At 41.8% G+C, this 22,030-nt stretch overlaps 1 protein-coding gene across 1 annotated transcript in view; it reads right to left on the reverse strand.

Moving 5' to 3' along the window:
* Positions 1–22,030, reverse strand: part of LOC311112185 (low-density lipoprotein receptor-related protein 1B-like) — a 177,102-nt gene that overhangs the window by 83,388 nt on the left and 71,684 nt on the right. The window contains exons 15-35 of the mRNA XM_084155198.1: positions 21,787–21,939; positions 21,291–21,416; positions 20,140–20,256; positions 18,067–18,147; positions 17,470–17,634; positions 16,962–17,152; positions 13,811–14,006; positions 12,808–13,053; positions 11,798–11,995; positions 11,319–11,523; positions 11,078–11,242; positions 10,625–10,869; positions 8,884–9,015; positions 8,248–8,475; positions 7,818–7,992; positions 7,525–7,619; positions 7,159–7,308; positions 4,997–5,137; positions 2,280–2,405; positions 1,890–2,021; positions 1,584–1,718 (exon numbers count right to left, since the gene is read on the reverse strand). Coding sequence (XP_084011324.1) covers positions 1,584–1,718; positions 1,890–2,021; positions 2,280–2,405; positions 4,997–5,137; positions 7,159–7,308; positions 7,525–7,619; positions 7,818–7,992; positions 8,248–8,475; positions 8,884–9,015; positions 10,625–10,869; positions 11,078–11,242; positions 11,319–11,523; positions 11,798–11,995; positions 12,808–13,053; positions 13,811–14,006; positions 16,962–17,152; positions 17,470–17,634; positions 18,067–18,147; positions 20,140–20,256; positions 21,291–21,416; positions 21,787–21,939 — 3,402 coding nt within the window. The remainder of the gene's footprint in view (positions 1–1,583; positions 1,719–1,889; positions 2,022–2,279; positions 2,406–4,996; positions 5,138–7,158; positions 7,309–7,524; positions 7,620–7,817; positions 7,993–8,247; positions 8,476–8,883; positions 9,016–10,624; positions 10,870–11,077; positions 11,243–11,318; positions 11,524–11,797; positions 11,996–12,807; positions 13,054–13,810; positions 14,007–16,961; positions 17,153–17,469; positions 17,635–18,066; positions 18,148–20,139; positions 20,257–21,290; positions 21,417–21,786; positions 21,940–22,030) is intronic.

The raw sequence follows: 22,030 nt of genomic DNA on the forward strand, positions 1-22,030 counted from the left end.
ACAAAAATATCTTATTTACATAAGTATTCAGACCCTTTGCTATGAGACTCAAAATTGAGCTCAGGTGCATCCTGCTTCCATTGATCATCCTTGAGATGTTTCTACAACTTGATTGGAGTCCACCTGTGGTAAATTCAATTGATTGGACATGATTTGGAAAGGCACACACCTGTCTATATAAGGTCCCACAGTTGACAGTGCATGTTGGAGCAAAAACCAAGCCATGATGTCGAAGGAATTGTCCGTAGAGCTCCGAGACAGGATTGTGTCGAGGCACAGATCTGGGGAAGGGTACCAAAACATTTCTGCAGCATTGAAGGTCCCCAAGAACACAGTGGCCTCCATCACTCTTAAATGGAAGAAGTTTGGAAACACCAAGACTTAGAGCTGGCCGCCCGGCCAAACTGAGCAATCGGGGGAGAAGGGCCTTGGTCAGGGAGGTGACCAAGAACCCGATGGTCACTCTGACAGAGCTCTAGATGTCACACCCTGATCTGTTTCACCTGTCTTTGTGATTGTCTCCACCCCTTTCCAGGTGTTGCCCATCTTCCCCATTATCCCCTGTGTATTTATACCAGTGTTCTCTGTTTGTTGCCAGTTTGTTTTGTTTCATCAAGCCTACCAGCGTTTTTCCCCTTGCATCCGGTCTTTAAGTTTTCTAGTTTTCCCGGTTTTGACCATTCTGCCTGCCCTGACCCTGAGCCTGCCTGCCGTTCTGTACCTTGTCATACCACCCTGGATTATTGACCTCTGCCTGCCCTGACCCTGAGACTGCCTGCCGTTCTGGACCTTTTGGACTCTGACCTCTGCCTGCCCTCAACCTGTCGTTTGCCTGCCCCCTGTTTTTGAAATAAACTTTTATTACTTCGACACTGTCTGCATCTGGGTCTTCTCCTGAAACGTGACAGTACGAACTGGCCTGACTGACCCAGCAGACTCGGACCAGCTCCGCAACGCCATCTCCTCCCAAGGAGCCACCATTGGAAGACACAAGGAGTTGCTTTGTGGTCTCATGGAAGAGTTCCAGACCTTGGCCGAACGCCATGTCCGAGCATTTAACACATTGCTGGAGCAATTCCGCGGGTTGTCTCTTAGGCAGCCTACCACAACGGTAACCTCCCAGCCCCTCAGCAACCCGGCTTTTAGCAGGTGTGCCAAGCTTGTAGCGTCATACCCAAGAAGACTCGAAGGCTGAAATCGCTGCCAAAGGTGCTTCAACAACTACTGAGTAAAGGGTCTGCATACCTATGTAAAGGATCTGATTACTTATGTAACTGTTATTTTACATTTACATTTACGTCATTTAGCAGACGCTCTTATCCAGAGCGACTTACAAATTGGTGCATTCACCTTATAGCCAGTGGGTTAACCACTTTTTTTTTGTTATATTTCAGTTTTTTACAAAAACAATGTTATACATTTTAGAATAAGGCTGTAACCTAACAAAATGTGGAAAAAGTCAAGGGGTCTGAATACTTTCTGAAGGCACTGAATTTGACTGCAACTGTACTTGTATGTCCTACTTGGCACTTTACATTGTATTCTCTTATGTAAAGGTTTACTTTGAGAGCTCGGCTACTTACTTGCAATCCAGTCCACTGCAATCCCCTCCACGCGGCTGATACCACTAGTGACAATGTCCTCTCTCCACGTCTGATCTCGCTTGGCTCTGGATATTCTGTTCAAGCCCATGTCTGTCCAATATAACGTATCATTTCCTATGAGGAACACCAATTAATTGAAAAGGATTAATGTTCTCCCCCTCATTTGTTTTCTACAAACTATAATTAAAAATAACAATTAAAACATTGAAATTAGTGATTAATTTGCAATCCGAAGCAGGAAGAATAGTCCAAATAATCACAATAAAACAATGTCAATACACTCACCAGCATGGAAGTCAATCCCCACAGCCATCATAGAGCCGGTCACCGGCATCAAGGCTTCACTGTTATCACTGGGATCCAGGGATATCCCCCTGATGCCCTCATGAACCGAGTACATCAGGAAAGACCCTATGCCTTCAAGTTGAAACACAAAGCCAAACCAATCAACTATATGGCATCTACTGTACATGTACAATTAAATTCTAACCTTCACTTCACATCACATCAGGAAAGACCCTAGTCCTTCAAACACAAAAAAGCAACACTCATAGACAACACCATATGTCAAGGCCAATATGGGACCTGCATAGCATGTCAAATCAGATTCACATCATGGTTTAAATATACTGTGTTCCCTGTTCCCTGTACTCCCATGAGAAGCCGGTACAGTACCTTCACATGACATGCGATCAGAGTGGAGGTTGTAGCCCACGGCACAGGAACAGCTCCGTGTGCTCTCTGATGTCGGGAAGCAGAGCTGAGAGCAGCCACCATTGTTGACCTGACAGAGATTCCTCCCTGCACAGCAGTGGGACATGGTTAGGTTACATTGTACGTTACGCTGTAAACAAACAGTGTACATTAGACATTACATTGTACATTTAACACGTAGGCATGGTCATTGTATATGCTTGTGTATTCATTCAGGAAGCAACACAGTAATGACACAGTAGAACAACATGTTTTAATATTTAACTGAGCATTATGGGGGAAATAAGCAGAGTTAGACAGAGTACATCTGCATTGCATTACGTTCCGATTCTTTTCATGAGATTACAGTACTTCCAAGAAAGCATTAGCACTGCCATTGTGTGTGTGACAGAGAGAGAGAGAGAGAGGACGAGAGTGAGAGTGAGAGTGAGAGTGAGAGTGGGAGCGAGAGCGAGAAAGAGGAGAAGGGGAGAGAGAGAAGACTAATGAGACATGGCCATACTCCCATGTGGTCTGTGTCAAAAAGATAAATGAAGTAGCTAATCGGTCAGAGGAAGTTTGAGGAGGAAGTTTAAAGATTTACATTTAAGACACCTTCATTCCCATGTTTATTACTAACGGAGATCGAGAGCAATCCTTATATTGGACATGTCAATAAAATGGATGATACTGCCAATGACTCACAAAACTGCTACAAGGAATCCTAGTGTTATTTCAATAAAGCTGTGCCTCAATGAAGAACCATTTTTTTTGGTCAGTTGGATTCAAAAATGACAATTTCTGCTGAAACATACATATACAGTTGGAGTCATTAAAACTTGTTTTTCAACCAGTCCACACATTTCTTGTTAACAAACTATAGTATTGGCAAGTCGGTTAGGACATCTTCTTTGTGCATGACACAAGTAATTTTTCCAACAATTGTTTACAGACAGATTATTTCACTTATAATTCACTGTATCACAATTCCAGTGGGTCAGAAGTTTACACACACTAAGTTGACTGTGCCTTTAAACAGCTTGGGAAATTCCAGAAAATGATGTCATGGCTTTAGAAGCTTCTGATAGGCTAATTGACATAATTTGAGTCAATTGGAGGTGTACCTTTCGATGTATTTCAAGGCGTACCTTCAAACTCAGTGGCTCTTCGCTTGACATCATGGGAAAATCAAAAGAAATCAGCCAAGACCTCAGGAAAAATAATCGTAGACCCCCACAAGTCTGGTTCATCCTTGGGAATATTTTCCAAACGCCTGAAGGTACCATGTTCATCGGTACAAACAATAGTACGCAAGTATAAACACCATGGGACCACACAGCCGTCATACTGCTCAGGAAGGAGACGCGTTCTGACTCCTAGAGATGAACGTACTTTGGTGCAAAAAGTGCAAATCAATCCCAAAACAGCAGCAAAGGACTTTGTGAAGATGCTGGAGGAAACAGGTACAAAAGTATCTATATCCACAGTAAAACGAGTCCTATATCGACATAACCTGAAAGGCCGCTCAGCAAGGAAGAAGCCACCGCTCCAAAACCGCCATAAAAAAGCCAGACTACGGTTTGCAACTGCACATGGGGACAAAGATCGTACTTTTCGGAGAAATGTCCTCTGGTCTGATGAAACAAAAAAAGAACTGTTTGGCCATAATGACCATTGTTATGTTTGGAGGAAAAAGGGGGATGCTTGCAAGCCGAAGAACACCATCCCAACCGTGAAGCACGGGGGTGGCAGCATCATGCTGTGGGAGTGCTTTGCTGCAGGAGGGACTGGTGCACTTCACAAAATAGATGGCATCATGAGGAAGGAAAATTATGTGGATATATTGAAGCAACATCTCAAGACATCAGTCAGGAAGTTAAAGCTTGGTCGCAAATGGGGTCTTCCAAATGGACAATGACCCCAAGCATACTTCCAATGTTGTGGCAAAATGGCTTAAGGACAAACAAAGTCAAGGTATTGAAGTGGCCATCACAAAGCCCTGACCTCAATCCTATAGAAAATGTGTGGGCAGAACTGAAAAAGTGTGTGCCTACAAACCTGACTCAGTTACACCAGCTCTGTCAGGAGGAATGGGCCAAAATTCACCCAATTTATTGTGGGAAGCTTGTGGAAGGCTACCCAAAACGTTTGACCCAAGTTAAACAATTTAAAGGCAATGCTACCAAATAATAATTGAGTGTATGTAAACTTCTGACCCACTGGGAATGTAATGAAATAAATAAAAGCTGAAATAAATCATTCTCTCTGCTATTATTCTGACATTTCACATTCTTAAAATGAAGTGGTGATCCTAACTGACCTAAGACAGGGAATTTTTACTAGGATTAAATGTCAGGAATTGTGAAAAACTGAGTTTAAATCTATTTGCCTAAGGTGTATGTAAACTTCCAAACTGTATACCAATAATAAACAATGTTAGTGCATTTACATGTTAGTCTTACAGTTGCGAGCGCATACATTGTTATACTTTATTTCATACTGGTCCCCCGTGGGAATCAAACTCACAACCCTTGCGTTGCAAGCGCCATGCTCTACCAACTGAGCTACACAGGACTGCACTCTCAATGGAGGATAAATACGTATTTATTTCTAGTCAAAAGGCTCCAACAAAGCTTTAAAAGGAGGTAGGACATCATCTGAGTAAAAGCATTGAGTAGCAGTCATACTCATTGCATTACCTGTCTGGCTGTCTTTGTCATACATCTTCATATGAACAATCCCTGTGGTCTTGTTGCGTAAAACCACCATGTCCAGCCCACCTCTCTTACTGATGGTCCCCAACTGGGCCAAGTTGTCATCAGCCCACCACAACTTGGCACCTGAAGACAGAAAATCAATGATTGTTCATGACTAAATTGACAAGTATATTGATAAATAATAGCTATTCAACAGTCCATAAATACTGTACAGTAGCAATAGGGGTTCTGTGCTGTCTGTGAGTAACCCTTCAATAAAAAGCTAACAGCACATTTGTTCATAAATAGTAGGCTATACAGCATGTTCACAGAATACTATAAATATCACTGGACCCAAATAACACATTGAATGATTGCTTTCCTAGGAATTGTAACATACAACTGTAACTGAACTGAATACATTCTAGGAATGGTATAATACTGTATTATCCATAAGGTATGTATAGCTCTCACTGTACAGTATGCCCAGGCTGACTCCTGGGATTGTTGTAAAATAAGGTACAAGGAGGGAGCTTTGTAAAGGAGGACTTTCAGATGTCTTCCTCTGAGAATTGGGTGATATGAGACAGAGAGACAGGATCTTAAATTCATTCCTCTACCCATAAGTCTCAGGGGCACAGGTCCAGGGAGGAAACAGAGGAACTGGGCCATGTGACATTTTGTTTAGATATTTTTTTCTTATAATATGAGCCCATGTACTGTACTTGCACCCTTGACCGAAAATGAACAAAAATGTTTATGCAGTTCCAGCAAAACAGGCAACACTGAGATACAGTCAGCCCAGCACAACAGACATAGGACAGCAGCCCAGCAGTCAGAAAACCTCTGAAGCAAGACCAATCCTGTGCCTGTAGGCTGTAGACAGGGAACTTCAATTTATCTTCTTTTTTTTACCTGTCTGCAAGCTTGAATGGGGAACAGTACAGTGGGCTTAAGCCAGACCATTCTTGGCTTTTGGCCTGCTGGACTACAGCTATCAACAAAGAACAGAATCTCCTCGAACGATGGGAGGATTGGAGAGCATACAAAAAGACGCTGTGTTAAAACCACAGAGGAAAATATATATATTTCTATGGTTAAAACACCCATACGATTTACATAAACAGCAGTCCCTCTGCAGGTGAATTACATCAGAATCAAACAGTAGTCCCCACAGAATGACACCAGACCGTAGATAGATAGATAGATAGTACTTCAATATCCCAGAGGCCATTTCAATATCCCAAGCAGATAAGAGGTAATATAAACTAAGGAATCATAACAAAAACCAGAGCGAGAAGCCCATCAATTATCATGTATCTCTCGTCTAGCTCCCTGTAGCATTACTCATGGGGAATAACCACTATAAGGAGGTTAATGCAGATCTGATATTTAAAAAATTAATACAACCATCCAATCAATATGAAAAAGAATGATTCCACCATGATAATAGTATCATGATCAACTTTCTTGTAGAGCGTGGAGAGAAACTCCCCCTCAATGATCTGTACTATTAAAACAGTACAATCACCATTACAGCTACAAGTAAACCTGGAACAGACAGTCAGTGAGCAGGATGGATAGAAAGCCCAGGTTGCCCATCACTACGTCAGAACGCCTGGTTACTGTTTTCTGTTTCTGTAGCGTGAGGCAGCTTGATGCAAAGGTACATCTCCTGGACTGTCGCCCATCACTGTAGAGGCCAAACAAGTCCTACTGAAGTCAAAGAAACTTCCCTAATGCATTCTGTCTGGATTAGGCATTTTATCAGATGGGATGCAATTTTAAACATGAATTAGAATAGTTTCAGAGACATAAACAGAAATGGGGAAACAGCAAATAATACAATGCAAGAAGACAGCAAAGGTTCATCACTGTCAAAACCCCTTTTACTCATGTACTCCAGATCAAAAACAACCCCAAATAAATGTACTAGTATTTAAAACAAGATACAATTTGGGCAGCAAATACTTTTCTGAGCTGGAAGAGCACAGCATATTTATATTAGACACTTTCTAAGACAAAAAATATCCACAAAGAGTCTCAGGGTAGTAGTGCTCATTCATAGAATCATGCTCTAAAAGGCAAAACTGATCCTAGATCAGCACTCCTACTCTGAGACACTTTATGAACATGGGCCCATGCGCTAAACTCTCGTCACTCACCCATAACAGCTAGAGCCGTGGCTTTGACCAGCTCTTTCTTCATGGTCTCCAGCACTTCCAGACCACTACCGTCCAGACTACACCTGTTGATGGTGGCATTGCCTGCACTGATCCAATACAGCTTATCTGATGTGTAGTCTATCGACAGCCCTAGAGGAGACATCATCGATTAGAGTCATTGATTTATATATTATGGGGTTGCTGTTCTACCGATCATCTCACTCAATATTGCAATGTTGTTTGTTACCAGATAGTACTAATGTTATCATGCAATATAAAATTGCAGAAGATAAATTGTACTGGCCACTAAATGTGGATGTTATTGTACTTAGAACAAATATTCAGAATTGTACACGTGACATTTACCAACAGGCTCTCTCTGGTTCTGGTGAATGATCTTGCTATTGCTTCCATCCATGTTGGCCATGTTTATTGCATTGCCATCTGTCCAATACATTTTCCTGGGAGGTAAAAACTCAATAAGAAAACAATATTTTCCATACAGAACACCAACACAAAAGTGAATCATTGATCATATCATGTAACTAGCATTAATTTGACTATATAACATCAGTTCCACTGTATATCTTGTTATACCTAATCAATATCAGATATTGAACTGTATAAAAGTATACACACAAATCGAATACAAATATTACCCTTTAGACGGATGTACAATGAGACACTTAGGCTTCTCAATCCCATGAACCACAGAAGTTTTCAGCGACCCGTCTAGCCTTGCCACGTTTATCTGTGTCTCGTCGCTTTCTGAACTAATCCAATACAGGTTCCTGGAGAGCCAGTCCAGGGCTAGCCCTCTTACATTAACAATACCTGCAAACAATCATATGCAGAAGACAACATCAATATGTTAAACTCTTTAATAAAATAATGTACTGAGTCTATCGCTTGAACAACCTGACAAGTGCACTATTCAAATTAGAATGGGTACCTATCAAAAGGACATCAAATGGATGCAAAACAGTGTGACAGTCTCATAATACATTTCTAAAAAAACGTTTCGTTTTATTACGTAAGTGTCAGAAAACCGATACATTTAAAAACACAGAGGTGAACATCTTTCTCTACCTCCGGATATGATTGTCTCTATTGCGGTTCCGTTGATGGAGGACCGTTTGATGGTTTGTGTTTTGACGTCAGTCCAGTAGATTCGTTCCTCTGATGCATCGTAGTCCACTGACGTGACCTCATCTATATCTGGGACCGTCAGGGCCGTGATGAGGTTCAGGTAAGGGTTGTCAACGTCCACGCCACGGATCTCTGTTCGCCTCACATACAGCAGAAATCTCTTCAGTGCTGTTGAAGGACAAGAGAAAATTATACATTGACATTGCTTTGTATAGCCTGCTTTCAAAATTCTGAATCAAGCTGGTGTTATTGGTGGCCTTGCCATTCAACACTCAAACCACCTGAGAATGTCTCTTTCAGGGTTATGAGTTTGAAATCGCATGCTCTTTCAAAGTCATTGTAGTGTGAACATAATCACAGTCTGTGTCAGAAAACTTTTTCACTTTTCTTCTCAAAACAACAGTAGAAACCTACTGTGTTTTGAAATGACTCACTTTTGAAGGCCATGCACTATAGTGTATGAATGTGAAGGATTGTATGAATGAATGGCTGGATAGATGGAGCGATGGATGGACAGAGAGACTGATGTAAGGACGGACGGACTGACAAACGGATGAAGGGGTGAGGTTCACTCACTTAAGCAAGTAAAGTTGTCTGCAGATATCTTCATGAGGTGAGGGCAGGTACAGGACGCGGTGCGGTTGTAGTTGATAAGGCACAGATGGGAGCAGGGTCCACGACCGCCACTCGCCTCGCAGGGATTGGAGGCTATCGCCGAGAGAGGGAGAGAGGGGGAAGTTGTTCAATAATCAACAACATGTGGTTTCAATAATCAACTAGTCTGGTTTATTTTAATACAAGATTCTGATATCCTCCTGGAAGGAAAAGTATTTGATTTGTGAAAGGCAGGAGTCCTGTAAATGAACCCTACTGCCAAAAGTCCAGACAGAGAAAATGAAGCCAGATGAACCAATTCATGGGTTGCACGTTTCATCACAATACACGATTCATCCAATGGCACTGAGGAGTATAACACCTCAGTCACCGGCTTCATCAATAAGTGCATCGACGACGTCGTCCCCACAGTGACCGTACGTACAAATCCCAACCAGAAGCCATGGATTACAGGTAACATCCACACCGAGCTATAGGCTAGAGCTGCCGCTTTCAAGGAGCAGGACACTAATTTGGACGCTTATAAGAAATCCCGCTATGCCCTCAGACGAACCATCAAACACTGTTTATAATCCATGCATAGTCACTTTACCCCTACCTACATGTACAAATTACCTCGACTAACCTGTACCCCCGCACATTGACTCGGTACCGATACCCCCTGTATATAGCCTCATTATTCTTATTTTATTGTGTTACTTTTTTTTACTTTAGTTTATTTAGTAAATATTTTCTTAACTCTATTTTCTTAAAACTGCATTGTTGATTTTAATATTGTTTTGAACGTTCGTTTTGGACTGATGCCCGACTAAGCATTCTACTCAATGCATCGTCAGTGAGCGCTGATGAAGATTTCATCAAAAGTCCATTACAGTGGCTTGGAAATCCAATAACATTCAAAAGGTGACAAATAATTAGTCGGAAAAACTTTTGTTATCATTTTGATGTTGCCAGATTGACTTTAGATGCAGTATAACGTTAGCTAGCTAGCTAAGATTGAGGGGAGGCCACCAGATTTTAGCTTGCTAACATTAGCATTGCTAGCTATTTTTGACTAACTTTGTTAGCTAATGACAACATTGCCATCTGTCTAAAGTAAATTTGTCGACATGATAATGCTGGCAAAGTTGATTCCTACTAAATATTTGACTACTTTAGCAACGTCATCGTATTTCCAGGCACTATAGTGCAATTTAGACTCAACAGTAGTTAGCCTCCTTCCAGAATAACTGGGCTTATCACCACTTTAGGGCACCACTATGGTGCTGACGATAGAGGGTGGCTTGAGAACTTTCATAACAATGGCATGACGCGACCGAGTGATGGAGGTGCAACTGATGAATAGTGACAGTTGTTAAGATGTTTTCTTTCAGCATTAAGACAGACAAGATCATCTCTTTGACAAACTAGAGCAGATGTCTTAATAACTCTCAGAGAACTTTGGATATAGAAAGTGAAAAGTATTTTGTTAGACGCAACCGAAGTAACCAACATTTTTTACGCAACAGATGTTACCAAAATCTAAACGCAACAGATCTAATCAACCATACAATAAATGATTAATTCTGATCTAACAAAACAAAACTCTTCAACCTTTCCAGGTGGACTGAGGGTTAAGACTGAGAAGGTTGTCTTTAATTCAAAACATCCACTCTCTTTTCAACCTTGTCATCTTAATGTTTGAGACATTGCGGTAGCCTACCTTGTGGTTGTCTGCTGGGGTGGTATATCTGAAGGTCAAATGGCTGGGCGCTGGTCTTCTGGATGACTGTCACATTGGCCCCTGTCCACTTGTTAGCCCTGGCCAGAGTGTTGGTCCTCCAGTCAGTCCAGTAGACACTACCCCCATAGAGACAGACAGCGAAGGGATGTGACAGGTACTCATGTCCCCTCAGAATCTCTATCATACCAGTCCCATCGTACAGAGCAGAGAATATGGCATCAGCCCTGTTGAGATGAAGATAGATGTTTATCCATTAGAATAATTTTTCACATGATTCCATCAGCAGGGTTGGGGTGAATTCCAACTCAATTCAACCAATTCAGGAAGTCAATTGGAATTCTCACAAAATTGGAATTTCAGTTGACTTCCTGAATCGAAATAGAATTGATGGGGAAATGACCCCATGCAGACAGGTACAGGCATGTAACCCACCTGGCGTCGGTCCACACGACCCTCTTCTCCATAAGGTCCAGAGTAAGACCATTAGGCCAGGCTCCTATCTCCATGTCTCTGAAGACAACATGGCGTCCTCCTCCGCTCATAGAAGCAGCCTCGATCCGAGGGAAGGAAGCATCCCAGTCTGTCCAGAAAATAATTCTAAACCACAAAATAATGTAATAAGAATATCTCTCTCTCTCTCTCACTCTCTCTCTCTCATTATAAGATAACTAACCCCTGCTCAGGATCCAGAGCGATGGCTCGTGGATGCTCCATCCCTCCAGCGATCAGTGTGGTCCGGAGCTCCCCGTTTAGTTTGGCCACCTCTATCTGATCTAAGTTGCTGTCAATCCAATACAGGTTCCCTGCTATCCAATCAACAGCCAGACCCTCTGGAGTAGCCAATCCATGTTGGACCACCACTTCAATCCCTGTCACACCTGTAAGGAACCAATGACAGTAAAGGACCAACACACTGACACATAAGAGGGCAAGAGGATGTGCTGAAACACAGGTAAAATAGGCTTTGGTTTGGGAAGTCTTCAAAAAAGGGTCACCTCTGGAGTCAAAGCACAGACTATTAGGCCAGTGGAGCTGAGAGGAGAACAAAATATAGCCGATACAACACTTTCCCCATGACCTCAATTAAACATCAACAACTCAGCTTATCCAAAAAGAAAAACACATGTCCAACCAAATACTATGTGTTCCTACCAGCAGAGTCTAGCAGCTTCCCTCTGTATATCTTATCCTCAACCACATCGGTCCAGTAGAGTCGACTCTGATTGAAGTGGAAGTCTAAGGCGATGGTGTTCCTCAAACCAGGAACTAGAAGACTGTAGTCTCGTCTGTGGAGATCTATCCTCCTGATCTCATGGCGGATGGAGAAGATGATGAACGCCTCAAAGGGATCTGAGGAAGGAAACAATAAATAACTCAAGAAAAACATTTTTGATAATAAATATTGCATACTAATACAACAGATTCTCACACACATACACAAATAACTGTCATGTCTGTTTGCTCAGCAGCATTCCAACTCGTGTTAGTTTTGTTTGTGAATAAGATTATATTGAAATCAATACTCACGAAATCATCATTTTATTAACAAAGTTATCTTTCATTTTCATATCACATGATCTCGTTTAGCTCATCTTGTCATAAAATGAGTACAGAAACCTTTGGAGGATTCATCTCCAATTGAAAGTGTAACAATTTAAATTGAAAAAAAATAAGGTTATTCAATACAATTACCAGAGAAATTGATTAAGAGAAAAAATGGCCTATAAATCCACTGGCATATAAATGGCCAATATTCTAATGGATACTGTTTCCGAGGGTATTTAAATGGAATGTCCCAAATAACTGCTTTAGAATTTGGAATAGAATGTACAATTAGGAATATAACCAATTGATCACATTGCTTCTTATCTGTTGGATTCAAGGCACTAGGGTAAAAGGTGGCTGTCCCATAGAATATAATAATAAATATGCAATTTTGCAGATGCTTTTTATCCAAAGTGACTTACAGTCATGCGTGCATACATTTTACGTATGGGTGCGCCCAGCAGGTCAAACCCATGACCCTTGGCGTTGCAAGCACCATGCTCTACTGACTGAGACACACAGGACCACAGAAATAGAACCGGAATTCTCATTTCTATGGGCAGGTATGTGTCAGAAAGACTTATCAGCCATATCACACTGAGCTTAACACCAGCTACCTGTACTCTGGCAGCTGTCCCCATCTAGTTCCAGCCTCCAGCCTGGGTAGCAGGAACACTTGACGGTTGTTTTGTACTGCTCACACACTTGGCTGCACTTGAGGTGCCTGGAGCAGTAGTCCAGGGTTTGGCAGGTCTTGTTGTTTGGGCTAAGACTGAGCCCCGCCGGGCAGGAGCACGCCACGCCCCTCCCAGGAGCCACTGCACACTGGTGGCTACAGCCGCCATTACCCAAAATGCAGTCGTCTGAGATGGTGAGAGAAGACGACGAAGAGAGCAGATTGATTCAGAGAGCACAGACAGATGGAACAAAAGTCAGAGAGCAGTGTTGAATAGAGACCGATGTACTGTACGTCCTTGTTGGCTAGTGGCACAAAGGCTCAATACCCCACAAGAAAGTGAACACATATCTTTCCTGACATTTGTCTTCGAATCTTTTTTTCTATGGACAAAGTGTTGTGTGGTAATCCCTGGGAAAGTCATTCATGTGAACATAAGGCATTCATCTGGACTAACCCCATCAACATTGCCTAAGCCTGACCCCACTGCTATGATCATCTAGCCCATGTGGTTCAAACAAAAGGCTTGTCTCCGTTTTAACCATAATCCCCTTCACTATTAATATGTCTCCCCTGTCTCTTCCCTGCCGTATTTGGAGTGTTTCCAGACAAAACTAAGGATCTTGGTCAGCAAGAGTTATATGATCTTCGGTCTTAACAGCTTGTTCTCCCCGATATTCTCCCCGAGTTCACTGGGGAATAAGAGGACAGATGGACGATGCCAAAGTAAGCACTGCTGCTGATTTTCAACAGCTCAACACTGTCTGTCAACATACATTTGCTGGTCAGGCTAGCGGAGGGAGACAAAGGAAAAATGTAATTAAGTGAAAAAAAATAGAACGATATTTAATAATTAATTGAAGTGGGGACCAAGAGAATTGATGCAAGTGAGAGAAATAGGACCAAGACAATTGGTTAGAAGTGATTTGAACAAAAGGTCATACCACAGAAGTGTCCCTCATCAGAGTGGTCAGAGCAGTCGTATCTCCCATTGCAGATGCTCTCAGGCGGCAGGCAGACAGAGGTGTCGTTGGCACAGGGGTATCTGGGGGGCTTACAGGGGGACATCTCACAGCCTTCCTCATCGGACAGATCCTCACAGTCCTGGTCCCCGTCACACACCCAGCTCTTACTGATGCACTGGCCTGTGTGGGGAGAAACGGAGAGCGATGAGGTGATGAGGCAAGGGACAAAATGGCAAAAATCAAATAATTTTGTCCTTATAAGAGATATTGTGAATGATTACAAAACCCACATTTTAACCGTAAATACAGAAATAAGAATTGATTGTCAATTTTCTTGGAGAGAACGGAAACGCTCAGAGAAAAACAGAGAAAATTGTCATAGTGATACCTAAGCCTAAACTGTCAATACAATTGAATTAAGCAATTCTGCTGATTCTAGGTAGTTGGTCAAATGTTTCTATCAAAAGTGACTGGAAATAGAAGATTTTAGAAACAATTGCAGGAAACAGGAAGCAATTATTGGAAGCAGCGAGGTAAAAAGCACAGTCTCAGAGGAATCCTGAAAAGTTGAGGAATAAAAGCACTATAGGCATCAGAAGAAAGTAGTGTATGGTGCTAGCAAAGAGGCAGCCCACCTCAGCTTTAATCTGTGTTATTGATGAGTAAACCCTGGAATAAATCCTGTTTATTTGGTTTGCAATGAGGCCTCACGAAAGGCTATGTCCGTGTCCCAAATGGCACCCTATTCCCTATACAGTGCACTACTTTTGACCATGACCCATAGGGCGCTGGTCAAAAGTAGTGCAGTATATAGGGAATAGGGTGCCATTTGGGACGCCTCCTATATATTTTCAAAGGATATAGTTTGTCAGCCTCAGCGTAAGGCAGTCAGCTTAGTCTGGACAGACACAGTGAATACAGATCAGAGCTGAGTCTGCCAATTATTTCAATTCAAACAACAGTGTGTTGATCTATTGTTGGAGGTATATTCTTTCTGTTCGCTTTTATTTTGGAGTGTTTTGGAGTGTTTTACAAAATACTGAGAATCCAAGCAGGCATCCTAATGAAGCTGTTTCAGAATCCACGCTGACAGACCTATTTTAACAAACCTAACGCAATGGTCAATCTTAGCGCTGGCGGTAATATTCCGTTATAGCCAAGTTCGTTAAATAGCCTGCTCCGTATTTGCTAAATATGTTGAACATTTTTGCAGTCCACATTGTTCTATTTGCATTGCTTCAATATGGAAATACATTGTTAAACATTTTCTATAGCATTTGCACTGGTATAGGGGCTAGCCTTACTGTAAATTGCAGTCTGGACATGCCAAACGTAGTCAATAAGCAATATTTAATTCACTAGGCTATTGATAAGTCCTGAAAAGAAAGTGTATAATTCTTATCAAATTCTAATAAAAATGTAACAAGAACTTGTTTTAAATAGGCTATGCCTAAATACAATTACAGGCACAATAACTGCTCCCAGTGGGCATATAATTCAGACAAGGCAATTTAGACGGTTTTACGCACGTCCAAACCTTTCACAGGAGCTGGATAAAGATCCAATATAAAGAGAAAGGGGGACTGTCCACTCACTGTTATACTGCTCGCAAATGTAATGTTTTATAATGTCATGGGACCATCTTAGAGATCATATTTGCACTTCTCCAGAAATAGCAGACGAAATTGCATTGCATTCAGTCATGCACATTCTCACCATAAACCCATGGACAGTGAATCTTTCTAATAAGTTTTGTTTTTAATCAAATTAAACGATCTGTTTTTAAACCAATATTTCTAAATAGGATGGGGTCAGATGCATTATATTATAAATCGCTTCTCTCGTTCCATGGCACTGTGTGCACACTTAGGTCTAAAAGTCTTTAAGCATAACATTCGCACGTCTATACAAAATACTAGGCTCTTGTCAATTGTATCGTTGCTTATCTGCGAAGAAGATTCTCAACAAAAATCTAGACCATTTAAACCCACTTTATTCATAGGCTACTTGGCTAATGGCCATGCTAAAAAAGACGCACCTATGCGATGCTGCTAAACCAGCCTTGAGTAGTGGGAGGGTAGGTTATGCTTGGTTTTTAATCAAATTAAACAAAAAATGGGGAGAAACTAATAGATTCTAAATACGAGATTCACCACCACAAAAGGCACATCTCTCTTCTATTGGCACTGTGCGTCATGGCTGGATGCTTCCGCTCTCAAAAGCCATGCCATTTTCAACTGCGTTACCGTTAAGCTTTTTGTGGATCTTAAAACTCCTTATGACATTTTATAAAATGTTGCATGGTAAGTGAATGATGTGTATTAAGCCTTTTAAAACCATGAGATCAGTGAACTAAGCAAGAGGCTTTTCTCATGTGAATTCTCCACTTTAAGACCAATTATATATAATGCAGTGCACTGTGCAGATGATTCCTATCAACTCCACTGAACTATTGCCCCAATTATATGATCTTATATATACACACCTCATTCAACTTACTTTGGGAAATCTGAAACTCCTAGGCCGATTTGATTTACCACAACCATGTGGAACTGTTTTAGGAGTCACATAAAGTACCCCAAGTGTTCCCATTTTACTGTCATGCCTACAGCATCAAGTGTAGGAGAAGTCTACAAGATGCACTGCAGGTATCATAAAACGCTCACATTTTAGAGAAGGACATGAAAGGCGCTCTGGATTTTTCTCACGATTGTGTGTGAATGTTAACCCTACAAGGACACAAATTAAGACCATTTGAGGGTAATAACCAGTGATAAATCAAATAAATGTATGTCTATGGTAATAACTCTGAGAGGTCGACATTAAAAACATGGCCGCTCTGGTTCATTTTGGGGGCATAGAGTACAGTGCTGTATGCAGAGTGCACACGGTACACGTAAAGGAGTTTAGCATGACACAAAACATCTGGAGATGTAGCTGCAGTACCTGAGATTTTACAGGTGAGCTTGGTGTGTGGGTCACAGAAGCTACAGTCCAGATGAAATCTTGATGAAGGCAGCATAGCTGTCTACAGTTAAACATGGGTCTTTAATGATACAGTATGCACTGCATTAGAGCCACAGATTGTGAAGCTTTCTTTTTCTAAATGTTTTCACAGTAGCTTCAGTACTGTACCTGAGGTTTGACAGGTGAACTTTGCGTATGGGTCGCACATTCTGCTGGTGCCTTCACAGTCTGCCTCGTCACTCCCGTCCTCGCAGTCCTTTTCCCCGTCACACCTCCAGCGCTCGGGGATACAGGTGCCACCGTCGTCACGGCAATGGAACTCATCTCCGCTGCAATCATCAGCTGATACAGAGGCTATAGGAGAGACAGAGGTCACAGAGATAAACATACATTTACAAATTTAGAGTTCAGGTAGGGCTCAGCACTTCAGCAAATAAAGTAATTTTTTCTTGGGTAAGGAATATTTTTTACAAAGACAGATATTGTATATCTCAAACCCATATTCCTAAACGCATCCCCTGAAGTGTGATGAATAGCATCCCCATTTCAAAGACTATATTGGGCATATTCCCCGACTCCATTATTCCTTCACAGATCTAAGACTTGAATCCAAAGGGGGCATGTCCCGTAGGGCAGATAGAAGAGTGAGAAGTTAGTGTGTTCTTCCTCACCTGTCCCAGAGCAGGTGGTGTTCTCATCACTGTTGTCCCCACAGTCATCGTCCCCGTCACAGGCCCAGTGGTCAGGGATACACTTCCCACTGGTACACTGGAACTGGGCACTGGAACAGGCATGGACACAACCCACCTCATCACTACCATCCCCACAGTCATCATCTGGGGGAGGTGGAAAAGGGAAAAGGACAGAAGAGAGGGAAAGGATGGAAGAGAGGGGGAAAGGATGGAAGAGAGGGGGAAAGGATGGAAGAGAGAGGGAAAGGATGGAAGAGAGGGGGAAAGGATGGAAGAGAGGGGGAAAGGATGGAAGAGAGGGGGAAAGGATGGAAGAGAGAGGGAAAGGATGGAAGAGAGGGGGAACGGACATAAGAGAGATTAAGAAACAGTGCTTCTTGAGAGTGCAGTTCCATCCCATAGCATTTTCCCAGTAGGGAAAACTGGTTGAAATGATGTTGTTGCAACCAGATTACAACCAATTCTAGTTGTACACTGGTTGTTGTAATGATGCCATTTTAAATCAGGCAGTTTTTTCCACTGGGGGTAGAAAATTGAACTGTAAAAAGAGAGTGTTCACAGAAAAATAACACTTACCAGAGTCACAGTGCCATTTCACACTAATGCACCTTCCATTGGAACAGCTGAGCTGTGTGAGGGGCTCACATGTGGGGAAATCTGTCAAGAAAGAAAGAAGAAAAAACTGTGTTATTGTTGTAATACAAGAGTTTTGGACTTTTCTAACAAAGCACTTTTGATGACAGGAATTGATCAATTATAACTGTCCAGAATCACATAGGCCAATAATGTACAGACTGAATGCCCTGAAAACCTCTGAAACAGTGTGAAACAATCTGTTATTATTACACATTAGATGCAGGAGACATTGGCACAGTTATGTGTGTTGGCGTTGCCTTTGAATTTTGAAGCTACAAAAATGAGAGTGAGCAAAGTGTTTTTCAGAGCAGGCTTGAATTAGATTTAAGGAAGCCAAGCAGAAACTGTAATTACTGTGAACACTGTCTGTCTCTGTTTGTACTTGTGAAGTGAAGCAGTTTATAAGTAGCACCAGAGGTAACAGAAAAGTTAAATTCACAGCTATATTTTCTAACAGAAGGTTCAAATTGGGGCGGCAGGTAGCTTAGTGGGTAAGAGCGTTGTGCCAGTAACCGAAAGGTCGCTGGTTCTAATCCCCGAGCCGACTAGGTGAACTGTCGATGTGCCCTTGAGCAAGGCACTTAACCCTAATTGCTCCTGTAAGTCGCTCTGGATAAGAGCGTCTGCTAAATGACTAAAATGTAAATGTAAATGTCTTACTGATTGTTTTGCAGACTGTGTTCTACTGCCTGCACCCATACCCAAAAGAATGTATGCACGCATGACTGTAAGTCGCTTTGGATAAAAGCGTCTGCTAAATGGCATACTATTATTATATATAAAACAAGTGTAGAAGGTGAGATCAGATACTGACTTTACTTTGCTTTAAAAACTCTGTGGTGATGGTGATATACAGTACTGTTAGATGTATCCTCGCCAGAAGAGGGTGTATTTACACTGTGGGATACTTGACCTGGGGAAAGGTCATTTGGGGTTCATGCGCATGTGTCGTGGCTGTCTTTGAACCTGTTTGAACTTGCATTTGTGTCTTCACTGACATTTCCAACCTCTCCCTGACCCAGTCTGCAAAACCTACATGTGTCAAGCAGACCACCATAGCCCCTGTGCCCAAGAACGCCATGGTAACCTTCCTAAATGACTACCACCCCGTAGCACTCACATCTGTAGCCATGAAATGCTTTGAAAGGCTGGTCATGGTTCACATCAACACCATCCTCCCAGAGAAAAATTTGCAGTTATACAGCTAATTTCCTGCACTTCTACACATTTTGCCATAGGATGGAGAGAAATGTTTTCAGTTTTTAATATGATATCTGAGTGAGAGTGACTAACAAAATCAATGGGGGCCCTCCGGTCGGTAATTTGACCATGATTACTACAACTTACCAATATCAAAAATGTTAGCTGAGACGGCATGATCCAGTTACCAATTCCTTATATACATCTTTGAAAACCCATGCATGCTATTGTTTAAGAGAAGGAAGACAAAAGTATCCCTCCTGACAGGGAGAGTCCCAGCTATTTCACATTTTAAATATTAAAAGCCTTTGTCTGAGCTGTCTGCTCCAGAGTATGTCAGAGCATGCCCGGAGGTTAGCCTACATGCTAAATTGAATTAACATGATGGGTAGGTAAGACAGAAAAAGATCTGAGAAAAAAAAACAATCCTTACACTGGAATGATATAATGCAAAGACAGAAAAAGTTTCAAAAACATTGCGAAGGATTTCTGAAATGTTAGGCTAATGTTGATTTCAATTTAAGTCAACCTATCTAAGTGGAAGGAACCAAAGGAGGAAACAAATTGATTTGTCATAGCTGGAGTGTTAAGAAAAAGCTGGGCTATGCTCCAACGCCCATGCTAACATATCACTAAGAATGCCTTGCCCAATGGATTGCTTCATTCTAAGTAGTATGCCAGTATGAATATCTTTATTTTACCAGGTAGGTTGACTGAGAACACATGCTCATTTACAGCAACGACCTGGGGAATAGTTACAGGGGAGAGGAGGAGGGATGAATAAGCCAATTGGAAACTTGTCCAGAAGCTCACCACAAGAGGCGGTCTCATCAGAGTGGTCCCCACAGTCGTCATCCCTGTCACAGCGCCAGGACTCTGGGATGCATCTCCCGTTGTCACAGGAAAACTGGTCAGCTTGGCATGACCCCGCTGAAAACATCAATAGTAATAGTCAGCATTTTATGACATGATCTTATTACACTGAAGTTCCCTCTATAAAAGTTACGTTTTTCTAATCTATTATGCAACATTTACATTGTGTTTTTCATTAGCATTATGATCTCAATAAGTACTTTACAAAAGTGCATTGACTAGGCCTAGGCTATTTCAGTGAGTGAATCCACACCATAATAGTATGGGAAGCTTTCAAGTAATGTCTGATATTTTTCATTTACTGTTCATGTTCTTTGTTTTGTAACAGCAGACCATGTGTGTTGGATGTATTTTCTTTAGTGCTAAAGGGTTCTCACAGGAAAACTGGTCAGCTTGGCATGACCCCGCTGAAAACATCAATTGTAATAATATTCAGCATATTATTACATTATTTTAGTGCTAAAGGGTGATCGCATCTGGATTTGGTTTCTCCGTGACTGGTCGTCCTAGAGAATTGGCTCGCTATCTATTCACAGTAATCTACTTCTCCACAGAGATCAAAAAGTGAACGTGAAAACGTGAAACAAGGATATCGTTCATATAAATCGCCATTGTCTTATGGAATCATCCTATGCATGTTCAGGATCGGCATTGTGTAAACATCTGGCAACTGAAAATACTTTTTAAGGATGCAGTGAAACCAAACTTTTCTCATCTACATCCCCTAACAAAACCCCCATGTCCCCCAGAGGGTCAAGTCTTCTGGATGGAGAAGATGATGAATTATCCCAGTATATAGATACATTAATGATGTGCAGTAGCACAGAGGCCATTGGGAATCTATGACATACGCGTCCCCCACCAACACAGGAAATCATGCAGAAATGCAAGTCTTGTATGAGTTCTCTTCTCCTCTCTTCGCTCTGAGTATTCTCCAATGGCCTCTGCTCTGACAGAACCTCTCCCAAATGAGTATCTTGTTGGAGAAACTTGGAGATCATCCAAGTTTGTTCTACAACATGGAATCTGTCGGCCGCATCCTGGTCCATATGAGCTAGAAGGGCCTATTAGTAGAGCAGACAGTAGCATACCAGAGCAGGTGAAGTTGGACTCGTCCTCGTTGTTCCCACAGTCATTGGTCCCGTCACAGAGCCACCTCTTAGGGATGCAGCGGTTGTTCAGACACTTGAACTGATCCGCTGGGCAACTACGATTATCTGTAATGATGGGCAAAATTGCTTTGATATTTAGTCCTTGACGTGAACTGTCATCAAATCAAATTATATTGATCACATACACATATTTAGCAGATGTTATTGCGGGTGTAGTGAAATGCTTGAGTTCCAACAGTGCAGTACTATCTAACAATATAATGCATTCATATTAACGTATTCATCATAGATACTGGATAGATAGCTAGAAAGTATGACAGAAAGAGTCAGCCTAGCAACTTCATTCTTGCATAGATGATGTGTGTTGTTAATGTCAACTTAATTCATAAATAAATCTGTCTCTGGGACATGTCCTATTCTTCATAACTGCAAAATGATACAGTATATGTTTTCTAACATGCAGAATAAGACCTACAGCAGATGTACGGTTCCTCATCACTTCCGTCCAAACAGTCATGGTCCCCATCACATTTCCAGGAGGCCTGGATACAACGCTGGTTCCTACACTGGAACTCTTCATTCCTACATCTCTGTGGCTCCCCATGGTCCCCTGAATCTCCCAATGTGGCTGCAAGCACACACACATACACACAAGTCCACATGCTGGCTCACCTTCATACTCTGCAGAACATATTCCTCAAAAGAGCCACAACTGAGGA

The sequence above is a fragment of the Coregonus lavaretus genome, assembly GCF_964263955.1.
Source record: "Coregonus lavaretus genome assembly, chromosome: 38".
Taxonomy (NCBI): domain Eukaryota; kingdom Metazoa; phylum Chordata; class Actinopteri; order Salmoniformes; family Salmonidae; genus Coregonus; species Coregonus lavaretus.